The sequence below is a fragment of the Lytechinus variegatus genome, chromosome 7 (genome assembly GCF_018143015.1).
Source record: "Lytechinus variegatus isolate NC3 chromosome 7, Lvar_3.0, whole genome shotgun sequence".
In the NCBI taxonomy this organism is placed as follows: Eukaryota; Metazoa; Echinodermata; class Echinoidea; order Temnopleuroida; family Toxopneustidae; genus Lytechinus; species Lytechinus variegatus.
The window spans coordinates 20,314,898-20,331,638 of NC_054746.1; the positions used below are offsets into that span (position 1 = coordinate 20,314,898).

The 16,741-nt window shown below is 34.9% G+C and overlaps 2 protein-coding genes across 7 annotated transcripts in view; both read right to left on the reverse strand.

Moving 5' to 3' along the window:
• Positions 1–519: 519 nt before the first annotated feature.
• On the reverse strand, positions 520–7,159 carry LOC121418694 (cytochrome P450 2J1-like). The gene is made up of 5 exons (XM_041612696.1): positions 6,945–7,159; positions 5,069–5,325; positions 2,999–3,879; positions 1,957–2,203; positions 520–1,367 (listed from the first exon to the last, which is right to left on the reverse strand). Exons 1-5 carry the CDS (start codon positions 7,052–7,054, stop codon positions 1,183–1,185), a joined length of 1,680 nt encoding a protein of 559 aa, XP_041468630.1. The 5' UTR covers positions 7,055–7,159; the 3' UTR covers positions 520–1,182.
• A 7,936-nt stretch (positions 7,160–15,095) lies between these two features.
• LOC121418695 (calpain-A-like) overlaps positions 15,096–16,741 on the reverse strand; it is a 64,591-nt gene continuing 62,945 nt past the window's right edge. For all 6 annotated transcript variants that reach the window (XM_041612703.1, XM_041612702.1, XM_041612701.1 and 3 more), the window contains 2 exons: positions 16,304–16,344; positions 15,096–15,493 (listed from right to left, as the gene is read on the reverse strand). In XM_041612703.1, the coding sequence (XP_041468637.1) occupies positions 15,467–15,493; positions 16,304–16,344 (68 nt within the window). In that variant the 3' untranslated portion in view covers positions 15,096–15,466. The remainder of the gene's footprint in view (positions 15,494–16,303; positions 16,345–16,741) is intronic.

Consider the following 16,741-nt stretch of genomic DNA (forward strand, 5'->3'; position numbering starts at 1 on the left):
ATTTGTGTACAAATCCAATGCAAATAGTGTTCTAAGCCAAAATTCATAAATGTTTCATTATTTTTCCTTTTACTGCTTAAAATCAATTAATTTTATCTTGTTTATGGTCAAAATAAAGTCCCCGACAATTTCCATTGAAAAAACAATAAAAAACAAAACGTCGAAAAACAAAGAAATACATAAGAAATTTAGAAAACAATAGAATAAATAAGAAAATAAATTTGATTTTGAATTTTTTTTTAAAAATCAATTTGATCAGATGCCTATCTAGAGTATGTGAAACAAAAATTAGCATTTCAGGTGCATTATTTTATTAATTAGAGCAAACTGATGATTTTACGCATAAATTAGCATAATTAATGAGACATGAGATTTTTTGCCGAATTTGATGTTATAGTTTTGTAGATAATGCCATGGGTAACGCGTGTGCCAATTTTCGTTGCGATTGCGCGATCAACGGCCGAGATCATAAGGGGGGGCTGAATCAGCCCCCCCCCAGTCTTTTTAGGCGTCGAAATAGCCCAGTCTATTTAGGTTTAAAGATGGCAGTAAATTTCCTTTTTTGTTGTTGTTGCCTGCCTTTAGTTGCCATGTGAGTGCCTCTTCTATTTCCCTTGAAGTCATCATTTTAAAGTACAATGTTTCTGATATACCTCATAATCTAATGAAGTCAGGATTTTTAGAGCAAAAATAGAGCAAAATAATAATATTTTAATTCTGTAGCAATTTCAATTTCATTAATAAACACATGTTGATGTCAATTTTGTTGTTTGTATTCGTTGTGTAACCTAATGCGTATGTTAAAACCATAAGAAACAAAGATATGTACATATTGGAAGTTAAAATACTCTCATTTTCACTATACTCTCATTTAAATTCATTCAAATTATTTTCAAGAGAAAACAGATTAAAACACAAAAAGAAACCGTATACAGATATAGCTACATGTACCATTAGTTCATAAAAAAGTGCCACTACAATTCATATATCATATTTGTATTCATATTGTAACCTACTTATATATATGTTAGAACCATGTACATGGCATTTTGTGTGTAATTACAAGAAAAAATTGTATGTATCGGGAGAAAAATACACTATATTTTTAAAAATAAATTGAACATATTCCTTTTTCCATCTTATTCATTGTCGACTAGTCTTCCTGTCATTATCTTTTCAAATTCAAGATTTTCTTGACACTGCACATATTTTGAAACGGTATGGACTGTGTGTTATCCCAGGGCGGCCGTCAAGACTTGGTTGGCGTTCGTTCGGAGCAAGTCTGACATCAAACATGATGAGAATATGTGTGAAGGCAAGGTAAAGCTCCATGCGAGCCAACTGTTCCCCAAGGCACATGCGATGACCTGAGAATGATGAAAAAAGGCGTGTAAAGCTGAACCAAAATATTGAATGTGCACTGAGTTTTATAGAAACATTATACAACAAAAGTTAGTGAGCTCCTCATAAAAACATGAACTACTTAGCACTGCTTTTCACCCGAAACCCTAAGATTCACAGGCGCAAACAAAACCTTATACTTCCAACTTAAAAAAAAAATTCCTGTTTACATCTGTTTGTGTGTGGGTATTTACAGACCCGTGCTCATATGTAGGCCTACTAATTAAATCTGAGACCAATCTTTAACATCACCATTCATAAGATGTGAATGATCAATGTAGATGAAATGCATTGCTCACCAGCCATTTGCTGAATTCCAGGATTCTTGTGCATAGGTTCTTAAGGCCACTTGGCCATGACACATCTATTTAAATGAAAGTGTGTGTTTTTTAATTAACAAATATTGATAAAATTGGTCTTCATTTTCAGTATGTGGTCAAATACTGAAGCTCTTTTAACCCTTGTCTATTACTTTTTTGCTCAAAATGGACCAGTGGCTGATTTGCCCTGTGCTAAATATATCTACTCCTACTATTTCTCCGACTACAACGTTACCTAATGAAAATGGCATGAAGTGGTCAAATCGCTTCAGTTTTCCCTCAGAGTCAAGGAACCTCTCTGGTTGAAATTCTTCTGGGTTTTTCCATGCTGTAGGATCCATGTGACATGCGTATAGGTTGGACAAGACAGTTGTTCCTCTAGGAAGATGACATCCGTTAGATAATGTGACATCACTGGTGGTCACATGAGGGATTGCGATGGGGATGACATTGCCAAGGCGTAGGATCTCCTGCAGACAGGCCTTTAAAGGAAGGAAAGACTGATGTTATTACCAATTGTTTTTTGTGTGAATATGATGGAATATATTTCCTTATTAACTTTACAAGGTTAATGAATATTGACCACATACTTCTGATGTCAGATTTATTTTTGTTTATTTTCTAGTTGAAGATAGATTAGTCATGCAGTGATCTTTCAGCTATGCCTCTCCCTTGTCTCATGATGATCTTTCAGTTATTTTTTTGGTGATATCCGCCAAAAAATGAGAGATTATGAAAATACGAGAAAGTTCATTGAGATACTACTAAAAGACTTCTGAAAGACCACTAAAAGACTGTTCTAAAACATTTCAAAAGAATTGGAGACCATGAAGACTGTAAGAGATTAGTCAGCAATTGTGAAAATCCTCAGAAATCATTGAAAGCCCAGTTAAAGATCAAGTCATTCGTATCTTACAAACAGCTTTATGAAACACCCACCTGGCCTCCCAAACAGTCATCCTCTGTAGAATGGGGGTTTAACTAGACTGTTTTTTTTCTCCAAAAGATGGTTTCATTAACTGAAATAAATTTTGAAATCGGATTCAAGATTGTTGGAACACCTTCAGGAGCAACAAGGTTTTCAAGTGCTTAAGAGAAAAAAAAAAAACAGATGTAGAGAATTAACAATGATTATGATCAGTTTCACATTATCTGGGTTTTTTTTAAACTGAAACTTATGTTGAGTTTGATTTATCCTGTAATCCCAATAGCATTTGTACCAGAACCACCCAAGTCCATTAGGCAACAGCTTAAAATTTTTGCAGTAGATAATTCACCTGTGTGTATGGTAAATGATGTCTATCACTCCAGACTGGCAGACTGTCCCCCGCCCCATCATCAAGTTCTTTCTGGACCTTAGCCTGAATGTCTGGGTAGAGAACCATGAAGACAAGGCCCCACATCACACCAGCATGCGTTGTTTCTGCCCCTCCTATGAACATATCCGTTGCTACATATGTTACGTCTTCACAGATGGCTCGTTGATTATAACCATCAGGTGTTTCAAGGACATCTTTCTCTTTCTTGTCTGTTTCTTCATGGTCCATGTTGTCACGTACTTTGAAATCTTTGTTAGATATGAAATCACATTCTTCATTTACTGCATTTCTTTTGAGTCCTCTTCGATCAAAATGTTTGTCCTGTACTTCTGCGGACATTTTGTTTGATTTCTTTGACTTTGCTTCCTCCAAGCACACATCGATAAACCCATTGGCTCCACTGTTCCAGTGTCCATCCTGTTTTTCCTCCACGAGTTTCTTCACAAAGGCAAAGATCCCTTCATAACCCTCGGTCACAGCCCTGTTGGCTTTCAGTGGGAAGTACCAGAGAATTGGGAAGAAATTAACTGCACTGGCACTAGAAAGATAACGGAAGAACTGGTCTGCCATCTTGAGTAGATTCTGGAAGTCAGGATCCTCATAGGAGAAGCTCTTCCCAAAGCACAGGGAGCAGATGATGTTACAAAGAGCCATGTGAACCACCTTGGAGACATCTATTGGCCGTCCTTGACTCGACATTAAAGTAGCTGTGATGGAGCTGATGTCACGAGATATCTTTGCCTCCATGTTGAGGTCATGCGAGGTCAAACCTCGGGTGACCTTTGACCATGCCTTGCGATAGGCTTGCCATTTCTTTGAAGGTTGCTCATTGGCTATACCTGCATAATGGAATAGAAATTAAAATCACTGCCTTGTTCTACATTTCATTCAATTCATATGTAACCAATACCATGATACAAAAGGTAACTTGTATAATTGAAATACATGCTAATCACATTAGCCTTGTTAAGAATACAGATATACATGTAGTTATTTAATATAATGAACTAAATAGGGAATTGCAACCCAAATGTAAATATAATTTCTAAAGAAAAAACAGAGAAGAAAATATCGAATTTGATGGTGTAAAAGGTAAAAGCATCATCCCTACAAGGGTTCAAATGGATGGCAATGATGGATTTCATTGTGTTGTCGGATATAGAATGTTCATCCATTTGTTACAATACACAAAATTACTGAAATTTCGTCTTTTGTCTTTTTCTTCCTTCATAATTTTAATGTATAGTAAGTATTTTCGAGAATTATTTCTTTGACACAAATTGTTTTATAACCAAGTTTGGAGCCCCTTAAAAAACGTAGAATTGTGAAATATTTGAGAAAGTGGGAATGTGATCACTTATGAAATGTAGGCCTTTTTACTTTGTACAAATTTTGTAAAAAAAAAAACGAATATGAAACAAATCACGCACGACGAGAGAGGTAGAAACGAAAGTTAATGTTAATTGAAAAGGGAACGATGAAATTACGTACCCATTCACTTTTATGACAGCCAAGAACAGTATTTCTATCTGAAACTACAACACTGATGATCCATTAATTTGTAAATTGGTTGGAAAGAAGAGACACTCAATTTTGAAGACATAATGGAGGACAAAGGACATCGTTTCATAATTTTTTTAAGTGCGGAAAAAAATATTATTTGACATTTACTTTAGTAACAGTCAGAAACCGTGGTGCCGTTCAATAAGACTTGTTATAACAAAAACACATTACTTATACCAAAATTGCTTTCAGCCAATTCAAATTGAAGTAGCTTAGTAGCTTTACAATGTATAAGCAAGTTTGCTAATTCAACCAGTTTCATGAATCTAACTGCAATACTTTTCAGCCAATCAAAACCAAGAATTCTCTTAACTTTTCATAGTTGACAAATTGACCACAAGCTAGTTCTGACAACTTCAATGAAACATTACACTGGCTCTGCTCTTAATTTGGATAGATAATTATAAAGAAACGAATGAATTGGCCTGATGATGTTGATGATAAGGAATGATGACAATCCCTCACCTCGTCCTTTATTAACCTTGTTCAACATCCACACCGGTCGTCCATCAAAACTTGCCGCTTTCCCAACGAAGCACTCCCTGATGACGTCGGCGCCATTCAGAACCACGACCGTCTGCGCGCCAATCTTCATCGAGAAAACGTTGCCATGGCGACGGCCAAGGACCGACAGGCTCCGATGGAGTCGACGGCAGTCCAAGAATGGGAGGTATCCTAAGATCGGCACGCCGCGAGGTCCCGCGGGGAAACGCCTGGACCCTCTGGAATTAGAACCAATATAAATGTTTCAGTTGGTGGAGGGTAGAGGTTGAAATTGAGTTTTTCACACTGCAGTTATCATACTAATTGTAATGAATGTTCGAAAGTATATCTTAAAATGTGCAAACATCTTTACGCGGAAACTTCTGTATGCATTTCTACTTTGAACAAGGAAACGTATGTTATGCAAGTCTGAGTTTTTTTAACAAGTGCACACCAAGTTTCCAATAATGCACATAGCATTTCCATTTATTTGAAGGCAGGATAAGAGAGCATTGTCCACTAAATGCTTTGCTCACGGGCATAGTTGCCGCGGCCGGGGATCGAACCCCGGACTCTCTATGTTTAGCCAGGCGCCTTAGACCACTCGGCCACGGCACCTCCTGAGTTGCCTCGCCCTTTCCGATATATTCATGAAACATTGTATTGTAGGGTTGAGAAATTATCAGTTCGGGGGTAGAAAATGATATAAGTTCTAAATCAGCAAACTCAGTCATCAAACCAAAGGGGAAATGAAGTGAAACTAAGAGACACAAAGAAATTAAACTGAAGTCGAAGAAATCTGGTGTCGTGTCGTGTCTCTGTCTGTGTGTGAGTGTTTATTAAAAATCACTTCTGTTCTACCATAGGCCTTTCTGGCCCACATCAAATTTGTAGCTTTAGAAACATAACACTATTCAAATCTACTGAAATCTAACCAATCAAATTTTTAAAAAAATAGGAGAGCCCAACTAAAATGTAGTAATCCAATTCATAATATATTAAGATGAAGGCGATAAAAGATGTCTGGGTGATTATGTAATAATTGCATTAGAAACTAAGGAGTCAGGTGAGGGATGGAATGAGTGGAACATCTGAATAGAGAAGGAATGAAGATGACAAAAGAGAATGTGGGGGAAAGAATCCAATGTGGAGAAGGATGAATGAAAACTAAATAAATCAAACTCAAATAACCTTAGTTCAGACTGCAAGGGCATGCAGTGCTGAAAGAAATGCAAATGAACTCAAGTCTAGACGGAACAGAAATGCACAACAGCTGAATAAAACACAAGTTAAAGAAAATAAACAAAATAGGAAAATGACAAAATTAGCATCCTACACCCGGATCCTACAGTATTATTCAAAATACTAATATCGATTAAAAATGAAATTGATGACTTCAAAGATGATTACAACAGCCGCCCTACCCAAACCACATAAGCCCTCTTTTAATAGGGGTAAGTTTATTAGCTTTAATCAGTTTCGGGAAAGAGTTGTATCAAAATCAGTATTTATTGTTACTTTATGACACCATGAATCTGTCTAAATAACAAAACGTGATAAAAAAACGAAATTATATTAATGTTGAAAGACTTTCTTTGATTGGTATACACAAAACTTGGGATGAAACCACTTAAGCGTTTGTTTCGGTTTTTTAATTTCAATTTAAACATAGAATGGATTATAATGTTGTACAATGTAAATCACATTAAAGAAATATATAAATGGGTTATAGTTTTCAAGCATTTACATAGCGTATTGAACAAGATAAGTAGATAAAAAAATATTTCATTATTACGTTTGAATATATTTTCAAAAGTGTGTCATATTCAAAAACTCCGTTAACAGTACATATAATTACCTTTTCTTGACAAAACTTCCAAAGACCAAAAGACTGATTACGGCCATCAAAAGAAAAATGGAGGATAGTAGATTGACGATTTCAACACATACTGAATATAGAAACGCCATGATTATTGCCTCATGAGAACTACTAATAAACAAAATTTCCAAAGTGTTGAGAGTGTTTCGACAAAACACGAAAAGGCAGTCAACTGATTTAAATGCAGAATCGCCGCGAAGCCTTTGCTGAGAAAGTGAAAATGGGCATTCTCTGGTAAATTATTGTTGCACACTTTCTGATTAAAATGGGTCTGCTTAAAGTTGATAAATTCCGATGACGGCTGTTTTGGCCTGAATGTGCTTTGGGTAAAAAATGATGCCGACGAGAACTTCCAGACATAGTCAAGATAAACGATAGCATCCCCCATGAAAATGAAATATACATGCGCTGGAGATTTCATTGATACAGCCTTCCAGACATTGTTCATGGTCATTGACTACGAATTGTTTTTCGAATGCCCCGTCCCGAGAGGGTCGTAATTCAGTATTGCATTTGAACAGCGGTATTATTAATCAGTGATGATAAACAGAGGTCTCTCAAGACTTAATTTTTGGGGTGAAGGGAACTTTCAAGCCTGAGATGGCGTAATTGGAGGGCTAAGTTTTTTCCCGATTTGTTATATATATATTTATATTTATTTATTTAGATGCAATTTTTTTTCAGTGGCGTAACAAGCTGGGTAGGGGGGACAAGCTGCCCCCTGGCGGATTTCACCGGAAAAATAAAAAAACGGGGAAAAGAGAAAAGGGGGAAAGTGAGAAAGGGAAAGGAAAGGAAAGAAAGAAAAAGAGGAAAGGAGAAAGAAAGAACATAAATAGGGGAAATTGAAGGAAAGCGGGAAAAGGAAAGAAGAACACGTGAGAAAGTACAAATATCCTGAAATACTAATACATTAGCATGATTAGCAAGAGAGGGATATGAAATCAAAAGATATGACTCAATGGTATGGGCAAGAATAGCGGGAAAATGGGAGAAAGAGGAAGAAAAATCCTTAGTCAAAGCAGGGTAAGCCAAGGCCTAGTCATATCCCCCGATATTATGTCCTAAACCTAAGCTTTGCGCTGGCTAGATTTAATGTAAAAAACCTGTTTACTTTGGCTAAATTTCCAAAGCTACTATTAAATGAGTAGAACTTAATCATTTTAAAGGCCATTTTTTTTTATCTGGCTCGCTTCGCTCGCTGGAGACTTTTACAAATTTATCCGCATTGTGCTACGTTTTGCTGCCTCAAAATATTTAGTTTATTATCGGCAACTGCGTTGAAGTTAATATGTGTTGTGTATGTACCCGCGATTTGATAAAACAGTGGCCATCTGCAATGTTTAAAAATATAACGGGGTTCAAGGGGCTCCACCCCAGACCAGTGGCGACATCAAGGGGGAGGCACGGAAGGCATTTGCACCCAGTGAGTTGGCCCTACCCCCGAAATTTTGAAAAATAAAAAAAATGTATAGTAAATGTCATAAGAATCTTACTAAAGCTGCAACGTGCTCCAAAACAGCTTTTTCGTTCCTTAAATTTTGAAAATTTTCTCATCCATTCACTGTTAGCTCCCAATAATGTCACTAAATCTTTCAGGTCATTATGTAAAATTCAAAATGTCGCCCGCGCTATATACGCTCGCAGTAGCTTTTGACTGAGATAAGTAAATCATCTGTTCAAATGGGGCTTAAAATCCAATTTTCAAGTCAATATGCTACTCGCGATTAGAGTTTTCATCATTCGTTTTAGCGAGATAAGCTTCCTGCCTACTCATAATTTTCATAAATAAAAAAATTTCAGCTCGCGCTACGCGCTCGCATTAAAAGTTTGATTAGTGAGCCAAACAGTTCATGATTACAAAAAGTGCTTATAGAACGTCCAGTTATCATCTCAGGATGCCAAAAGCCATCAACTGTGTGTGGTCCCCAAAGTTTATCCATTAAACAAAAAAGGTTCCTGAAACACCCCAATCATCGAAATCTATTTCTCTGCTCAAGGCATATGCCTCTTGATTTTGATTTCTCGGTATCCACTGTACCTCCATTACTATGAGTAATCTGCTAAAAGCTGATGGAGATCATTTTTCATACTGCCCTTCTTTATGATCTTCTCTACTCCAGTATTATCGGTGAATATATTTACTGTTTGGTTTCTTATACTCTTTCCAAATGCATGTACTGCCAGTGCAACACCTTTAAGTTCTCTCCAAGTCGAACTTTTACCTTGTTCTTCTTCTAACCAGATGTGTTAGAATTAGAATCCTTCACACTCTGCTGACCAAGCTTCACACCCAAAATGTGGCTGGCGTCTGAAAAGACAAGTATCTGTGGTATAGAATGATGCAAGATATTTCGTACATTTAATGACTTCACATTATCTCTCCAGAAGAACAGTTCTTTTATGATATCATTACGTGAGGATAGAGTAATTTCTTTGTCCCAGTGTTTGCATGAGGCAACAGCAATTGATGAAAATCTAGTTCTCAACTGTAAAATCTGCCCAGTTTCAGGTAGCAAGGAAATAATTTTACCTATAAAAGCCGCTAATTTCCTAGCGGTAGTGTGTGGTTATTCTGTGATCATAATGTATGAAATCCAAAATATTAACAATTATACGATCTGATGCATGTAAAGTGCCACTTTTGGAATCCCACGTTAAACCAAGCCAATCAATTTTCTGAGTAGGTATCCATACTGACGTCTCTACTCAGGGGCGTCGATCCATTTTCAGATGGGGGGGGGGGCAAAATCATTAACATTCCAAATGCACTCGACCGTACAAAATACCAACCCACACACACATATAATATATATATTAATGCGAGCGCGAAGCGCGAGCTGATTTTTTTTAGGATACTGACAGGAAAAGCGTACATGATTAGGACTGTTTGTACTAACTCATGAGGGGGATACATATTTCGAGTAAGAGTGCCGAGAGTGAGCTGAAATTTCTTTATATTCTGGCCTGAAAGCTTGATATTCTATGCATTTTTGGTACCAATGATTAAGATTGGTGTCTAAAAGAAGATATAGATGCGAGCGCGAAGCGTGAGCTGAAAATTTTGATATTTCGATCTGAAAAAATGACAGTTTAATGGACTTTTTGATAAAGAACAAGATATATAACCAAGAAAAGATAATTGCAAATCGAAGTAGGAGTTCTATTGAGGCTTAGAACTGAAACTGGACATTTACATTCACCTATTTAATCATGAAAAGTATGGGTTTTTGCTACAGAAATGATGCGAGCGCGAAGCGCGAGTTGAATATTTTAATATTCCAATCTGAAAAGCGGACATTTTGAGCACGCTTTTAAATAAAGAACGAGTTGTGTATCTCAATCTCGCTTGCTGAACCTTACAATCTTGTTTTGGGGGGAATATCCGGAATTATTGGGGGGAGGCATAATGATGTTCGCCCCCCAATATTTTCATTTTCATTCAAAGGTTACAATAAAACATAGGTCCAACGAGGAAGATTTAGAAGCGTGACTTGTCCACTGCGTGCTGAAAACGGTAAATGATTCAAACGACTCTTTCATTACATAACTGCAAACTGCACACAGTTAAACTTTCCCGCCTCTCCAACTGATTTGCATACTTGGAATGCAAAGCACGTAACCAGCATTAGGAAACACCATCATACCATGATATGACCGGGAAATGTTTGGCTCTTGCCCTGAAATCTTTAAAATTACCCTGTCAAGATTTATGTTTTATACACTTTTATATACTTATGTTTAAGGGTAAAGATTCGTTGTTTAATTTTTTGCCAGTCTTGTATATTTCTACGGTAGTAGAATCAAGTAAAATGATTTATGAACTGATTATACGTGGATATTATGTTATTTGAATTGATTTATTTCTATACTGTATGAGAAGGTTATAGTTGTTTTTTTTTTCAAAAAGGAAAAGAAAGAAAGCAAGATTTGATTTATAGGGGAGAGGTTGGGTTCGTGGGGATGGTGGACTCACTCTACCCGTTTTATTTTTTTATCTTCATTTTCTCTCATCATTTCAGATTCGTTTAAATTGTAATCTGTATAAGAGACAAGTTACATATTCTTCATTATCATTTATACTTTTCTTTTTTATGTTCGTCTGTACAAAATAATGTATAATTCTGTGATAATACTTGTTTCAGTTATTGTATAATTTGCTTATGAGACTTATATTGTTATCGTATATTGGGTTTGAGAGAAGACAATAAAAACGTGTTATAAAACAATAATATTCATATAAGCATTACGAGCATTAATAGTTAATCCACAGTTTTTATTACGTATGGGGAACTTACTATTAAAAATTATTTCTTTTCTGGTACGTATTTGTTACTGAAAAGTATGTTAAAGGTCAAGTCCACCCAAACAAAAAGTTGATTTGAATAGAAATAGAAAATTAAACAAGTATACCGCTGAAAATTTCATTAAAATTGGATGTAAAATAAGAATGCTATGACATTTTGGTTATTTTTCACCAGTTGTGTACAACTCAGTGACATACAAATTAGAGAGTCAATAATGTCCCCCATTCACTATTTCTTGTTTTTTATTGTGAGAATGATACAATATTTAAATTTGATAGATTTCACAATAACAACTTGACTGAACCATCAAAATAAATGTTAAAACATTTGTAAAACAATTGTACTTCCACATCATTCAAGGAGGAATAAAAGTTTGTTTCACAAGACAATGAGGATAAACTTATACTATTTCATACTTCATATAATAAGAAAGTGAGCGGGTGACGTCATCAGTCCCCTCATTGGCATACTGAGCGGGATGTACAAACGAACGTTTTGTGAAATTTAGCGAAACTTCAAAATTTCATAACTCTCTTATTTTACATCAGATTTCGATGAAATTTTGAGCGTTTTTCTTGTTGGACTTTTTCTCTTTATTCAATCAACTTTTTTGTTGGGGTGGATTTGCTCTTAACAGTTTGTTTATATTTTTTCTTCACCCTATTTATGTTCCAATTCGTTTGAATTATCAAGGGAATACGAATATATTTTTGCATAAATTAAAATAAAGGGGCCTGTATTAAATGAATAATGCAAATGCGAGCTGTAGTTTTTACTATATCGTACGACATGAAAAGGGAACATTTAAATGACGCTTTCTATGAATTCATGAAAAGATACTTCTGTCCAAATGATGCACGCGCGAGCTAAAAGTCTTTGTAATCTGACGTGAAAACATTAAGCACCTTCCGGAATAAAAAAAAGAGGAATCTTATCTCACACTGAGACATTTCTATTCTGCCTTCATTATTCATATCCCTATCTCTGTGAAAATAAAGCTTTATAGGCACTTGTGAAAGAAAGTATGCAATGCATTCTAGTTCCTACATATTCACACTCTCTCATCCACCGTCCCCCTCCCCAGCGTAATTATTTAAAATATCCTTCTCCTCTCTCATATCCCTCGGTGACATTCTCCCGTCCCTCAAACTCTCCACCCACACTCCCTCTTTCTACACCCTTCTCATTCTTACCTTCCATGTTTCAAATTCTCTGTCACCACTCTCGCATCCTTAAAAATGTAGAATTTTATCTGCCATTATCATCTCGACCCCCCCCCCTGAAAAAGGGGTGCGTTTACACTAAACATAACATGATGGTGACTTACAAATTTACCATTCTAAAGACCACCCCCGTAAAAATAATAAATAAAACAAGCCTCGGGCAGTCTCGTCTGCATTAGGCGATTCAACATAGCAGCAAACTTAAAAGAAAAGTAAGATGAAGAATTAATCACAAAAACACCATTCATTTGATAATAAAATATGAGGTTCATTGACCCTCAATGACTTGAACTTGATCATTTGATCAATGATTCATGGAAGACAATCAGTGATACTGAATTACCCTTATGTCTAGGTTTCATGAACTGGATCCATATAATGTCAAAGTTATGAGGACATTTGAAAAACCAAACCTTGGTTGATATTTCAGTGTTGATTCCCCAAACATGGTCCAAGTTCATTGACCCTAACTGACCTTTGTCATATGACCTGAAACTCAGGCAGGATATTCAGTGATAGTTGATTACTCTCGTGTCTGGGTTTCATAAAATATGGCCATATGTTTTTTTAAATTATGATGACATTTCAAAACTTAACAATGGTTAAGATTTAAATGTTGACAATGCCACCGCTGTCGGAAAAGAGGCGCCTCTAGTCTAAGTCTGTTATGATGGGGAGACAAAAAATAAGATAAAATAAAACAAGATAAATTCGAAGTAAATCAAATAAATGAAAAACAAATTAAATATATACGAATTATGAATGTGCAGCAAATATAAGAAAAAACAACTTTCCCCCAAAAAGAAAAAAACACCATAAACTGTGATGAATTTAGAATTTCAATTTATTATTCTGCTACCCTTACACCAAGCACTGCCCAAGATAAGCAATTTAACAACTCTATAGGTCTGTATAAGTCATAACCATATTACCATTTTTTTCATATATATCTTTTTACTTCTCTGAACTTCCAACTACACTAAATAATCTATTGATTAAAAAAAAACACTTTAGTCCAATGAAATACAATTATTCATTTGTCTCAAAACGTTTTCCAAACATAGTTTCACCTATCATCTGAAAAAGAGCACTTAATGTGCCAGTAGAAAACATGTTGCCCCCAGAGGTAAAATTATTGCAAAGTGCATTAGTCAGAATAACAATATTAGTGCATTTCATACCCCCAAGATACAATGAATACAATTTTTTTATACAAAAAACATTTAAATCATTATTACAAGAAACAAATAAACAGAACATGAAACATGTAAAACTTGTGTAATTCAATATGTGAGGAAGATAGTTGCATATATATTTTTGTTTTTCATCTGAAGGCATGATTACTATGACAAAAACCTTGGCACCTGGGCAACCTACTATATATTTCTATCCTTATGTTTGAAAAAAATAGAAGTATTGTCATGTGAAAGTTTTCAGTGTATATGTTTTACATACAATGTGATACAGATATATCAGATTAATTTGTTTCAACATGATTCTTGACCACATCTTAAATAATTTCTATTCAGCTTCCAAATATAAACTGTGACTACAGTAACAATTACACATTTGTTTCCCCAAGTCAACACTTCATTATATACAAATTAAAATGAGCATTTTTCTACTTGTTAAAAGTAGCATTTGAGCAATTATTGTTGGAATATTATTGAGTATATTTGAGTATTATTGATAACTAAGTTTTGTCAATCTAAACATATGATTTCCAAGTACAATTCCTTCTTTGCTAATAACTTACAATGATTTCCAACCATGATAAGAATAACTTTATATGAAGGCAAGTGGCAGTAGTGCACCCGAAACAAAGTACTGTTTTTCTTTTATGATTTGCAATATGACAGGACCCTTAAATCCATAACAACGTTCATAGTTGTTGCACCCTGAAATTCTTAAACATGGAAGATACAGTGAAAAGAAATATTTTGATGTAATTCTGAAAACATCATTGGCATTTTTGTTCTCTCAATACCTTTTGGAATTCATAGTACAGTGAGAAAATGCTTTTAACACATGTAAGGATATGATAAATTCACAATTTTCACTCGGTGAAAATAAATGGAACTGTAATGTCGGCATAAAGACACCTTGATGATATGGGTGTCTTAAAAATTAATTGAAAATATACAAGCACATACTATTAAATTCTATCACAAAATGCACTTTAAGTACACACTCTAATGATACTGAATACATATATACTATACTATCATGCTCTGTACATGGTTTTATCTTCCCATTCTTATGTTCATCTATGAGCTTCCATTATCAGTTATGGCTGGCTATAATAGTGCAGTAAAGATAATGTGATATTCACAATTCTACCTAAGCAAAATTAATCCACATTAACTTGATAATTCTTTCAAACATGATTTCAAAGCAACAAAACATACATATTTATCACACAAACTCAGGATAGAAAAATGTCTTTGATTTCTATTTCAAACTATATCATAGAGTAGAAAAAAACCACAACTAAAACTGCAAGTATTACATACACAAAATTTTATCAGTCACTTGGACAAAAATTATTGAGATTGGATTGGCCATGGTAATTATCTGGCCCCTAAAAAGTACAATATTAATTCACTGAAATTCAATGGTATTACACCAGATAAATCACCTACACATGTGGGTAATAAGACACATAAATACATTTTTAGAAATTTTTGTGATAGCTAGACAAATTCTATGTCTATTCATATTCTATTAGATAAGCTACACTCCTTTCTGTGACCTAATAATTAATTGCATTATAATCAATATAATCATATTACATATGAAAAACATTGGCTTTGCTATCGATATAAAGAGTTTCCTTTTGACTTTTATAAAACATGATGTATTATCCCCAATGTGTGAGAGACATGACTCGGTCTGTAATGACCATGATGACCTTTGACCCTGATAATAATTTGTCTCCATCCAAGCTCACTCCTCCTAATCCTCATCTGGTCTAAGAGTAGAGACTCAACATCAGGAACTGAAATGAAATTATTTAAAGAATCTTAATTAGATAATATGACAATGCATGTATAATGTTATTGTGTATTATAGCACGAAGAGAAGCGTTTATTTTGTAATGTATTTTACAACAAAATGACTCATTATTTTCATTATTCATTTTTACAGTCAACCCTGCATAATTCAAAGTCGCCTTCCTTCCTTATGCAAAACGATGAAAACTACAAACAGACAGAACTTGGGTTGACACTTTTATCTTATACAGATGTTTTATAAAGATGTTTGTAAACCACGTATAATTAGTGACCCGGGTAAAATTTATTAAATCGCATCTTCATAAAGTCAACGATGCAACCATGCTGTGAACACAGGGCCCGTTGCAGAAAAGTTACTCTTTTAGTAACTTTGCCATCCAATGGTAACTTACATGGTAGCAATGCTAATCAGCCAATCAGAATCAAGAATTGTAGGGAAGTTACCATTGGATGGTAAAGTTACCATAATGGTAACTTTTATGAAACAGGGTCCAGGAGGGTGTTTCATAAAGCTGTATGTAAAGTTATGCACAACTTTATGCATGACTGGTATATGATCTTAAAGGTGCAAAGTCAGTTACATAGGGATATACCACATAACACATCACAAGAAAGGGTCACCAGTCACAAAGTCATTCCACCTTCCAAACAGCTATATGTAACACCCACCAGGATAGCATTTTAAAGATAAAGATTATGCCTTTTCAACACAGCTGAAATAATAAAGAATAATTAAATTGCTGATTAATTCCTCATTTAAGGTGTGAGTACCACAATTTTACTTGAATACTTACCTCATCTAATCCAAAATTGCCACGAGAGCTTGAATAGGATGCTAATATGAAGAAGAATGAAGGAGATAAAATATCGAAAAAATGATTAAACAATGCTGAAACTACTTTCCTTATGTAGCAGGAAATCATCTTCCTCAAATTAAAAAAAAATTCTCTCGACAACCTTTCTTTCTCCTGTTTTAACTGCAGTTGATCCTATGCCATTATTCTGGCTTACCTTTGTTGGACAATATCAGCATAACGCAATTTAGGTAGATGTGCCTACTTTTTGTACAGTCTGGCATGAGCATTGATTACGTGTATGAGCAAAACTAGGCAATCACATTAATGTCATATTTACCTTGCGCTTTGATGATACTCAAATTGATATTGATTCCCCAAAATGCATTTATTTTAATTGAAAGATAAATATCATACTTTCAATGTTATATATCCTGT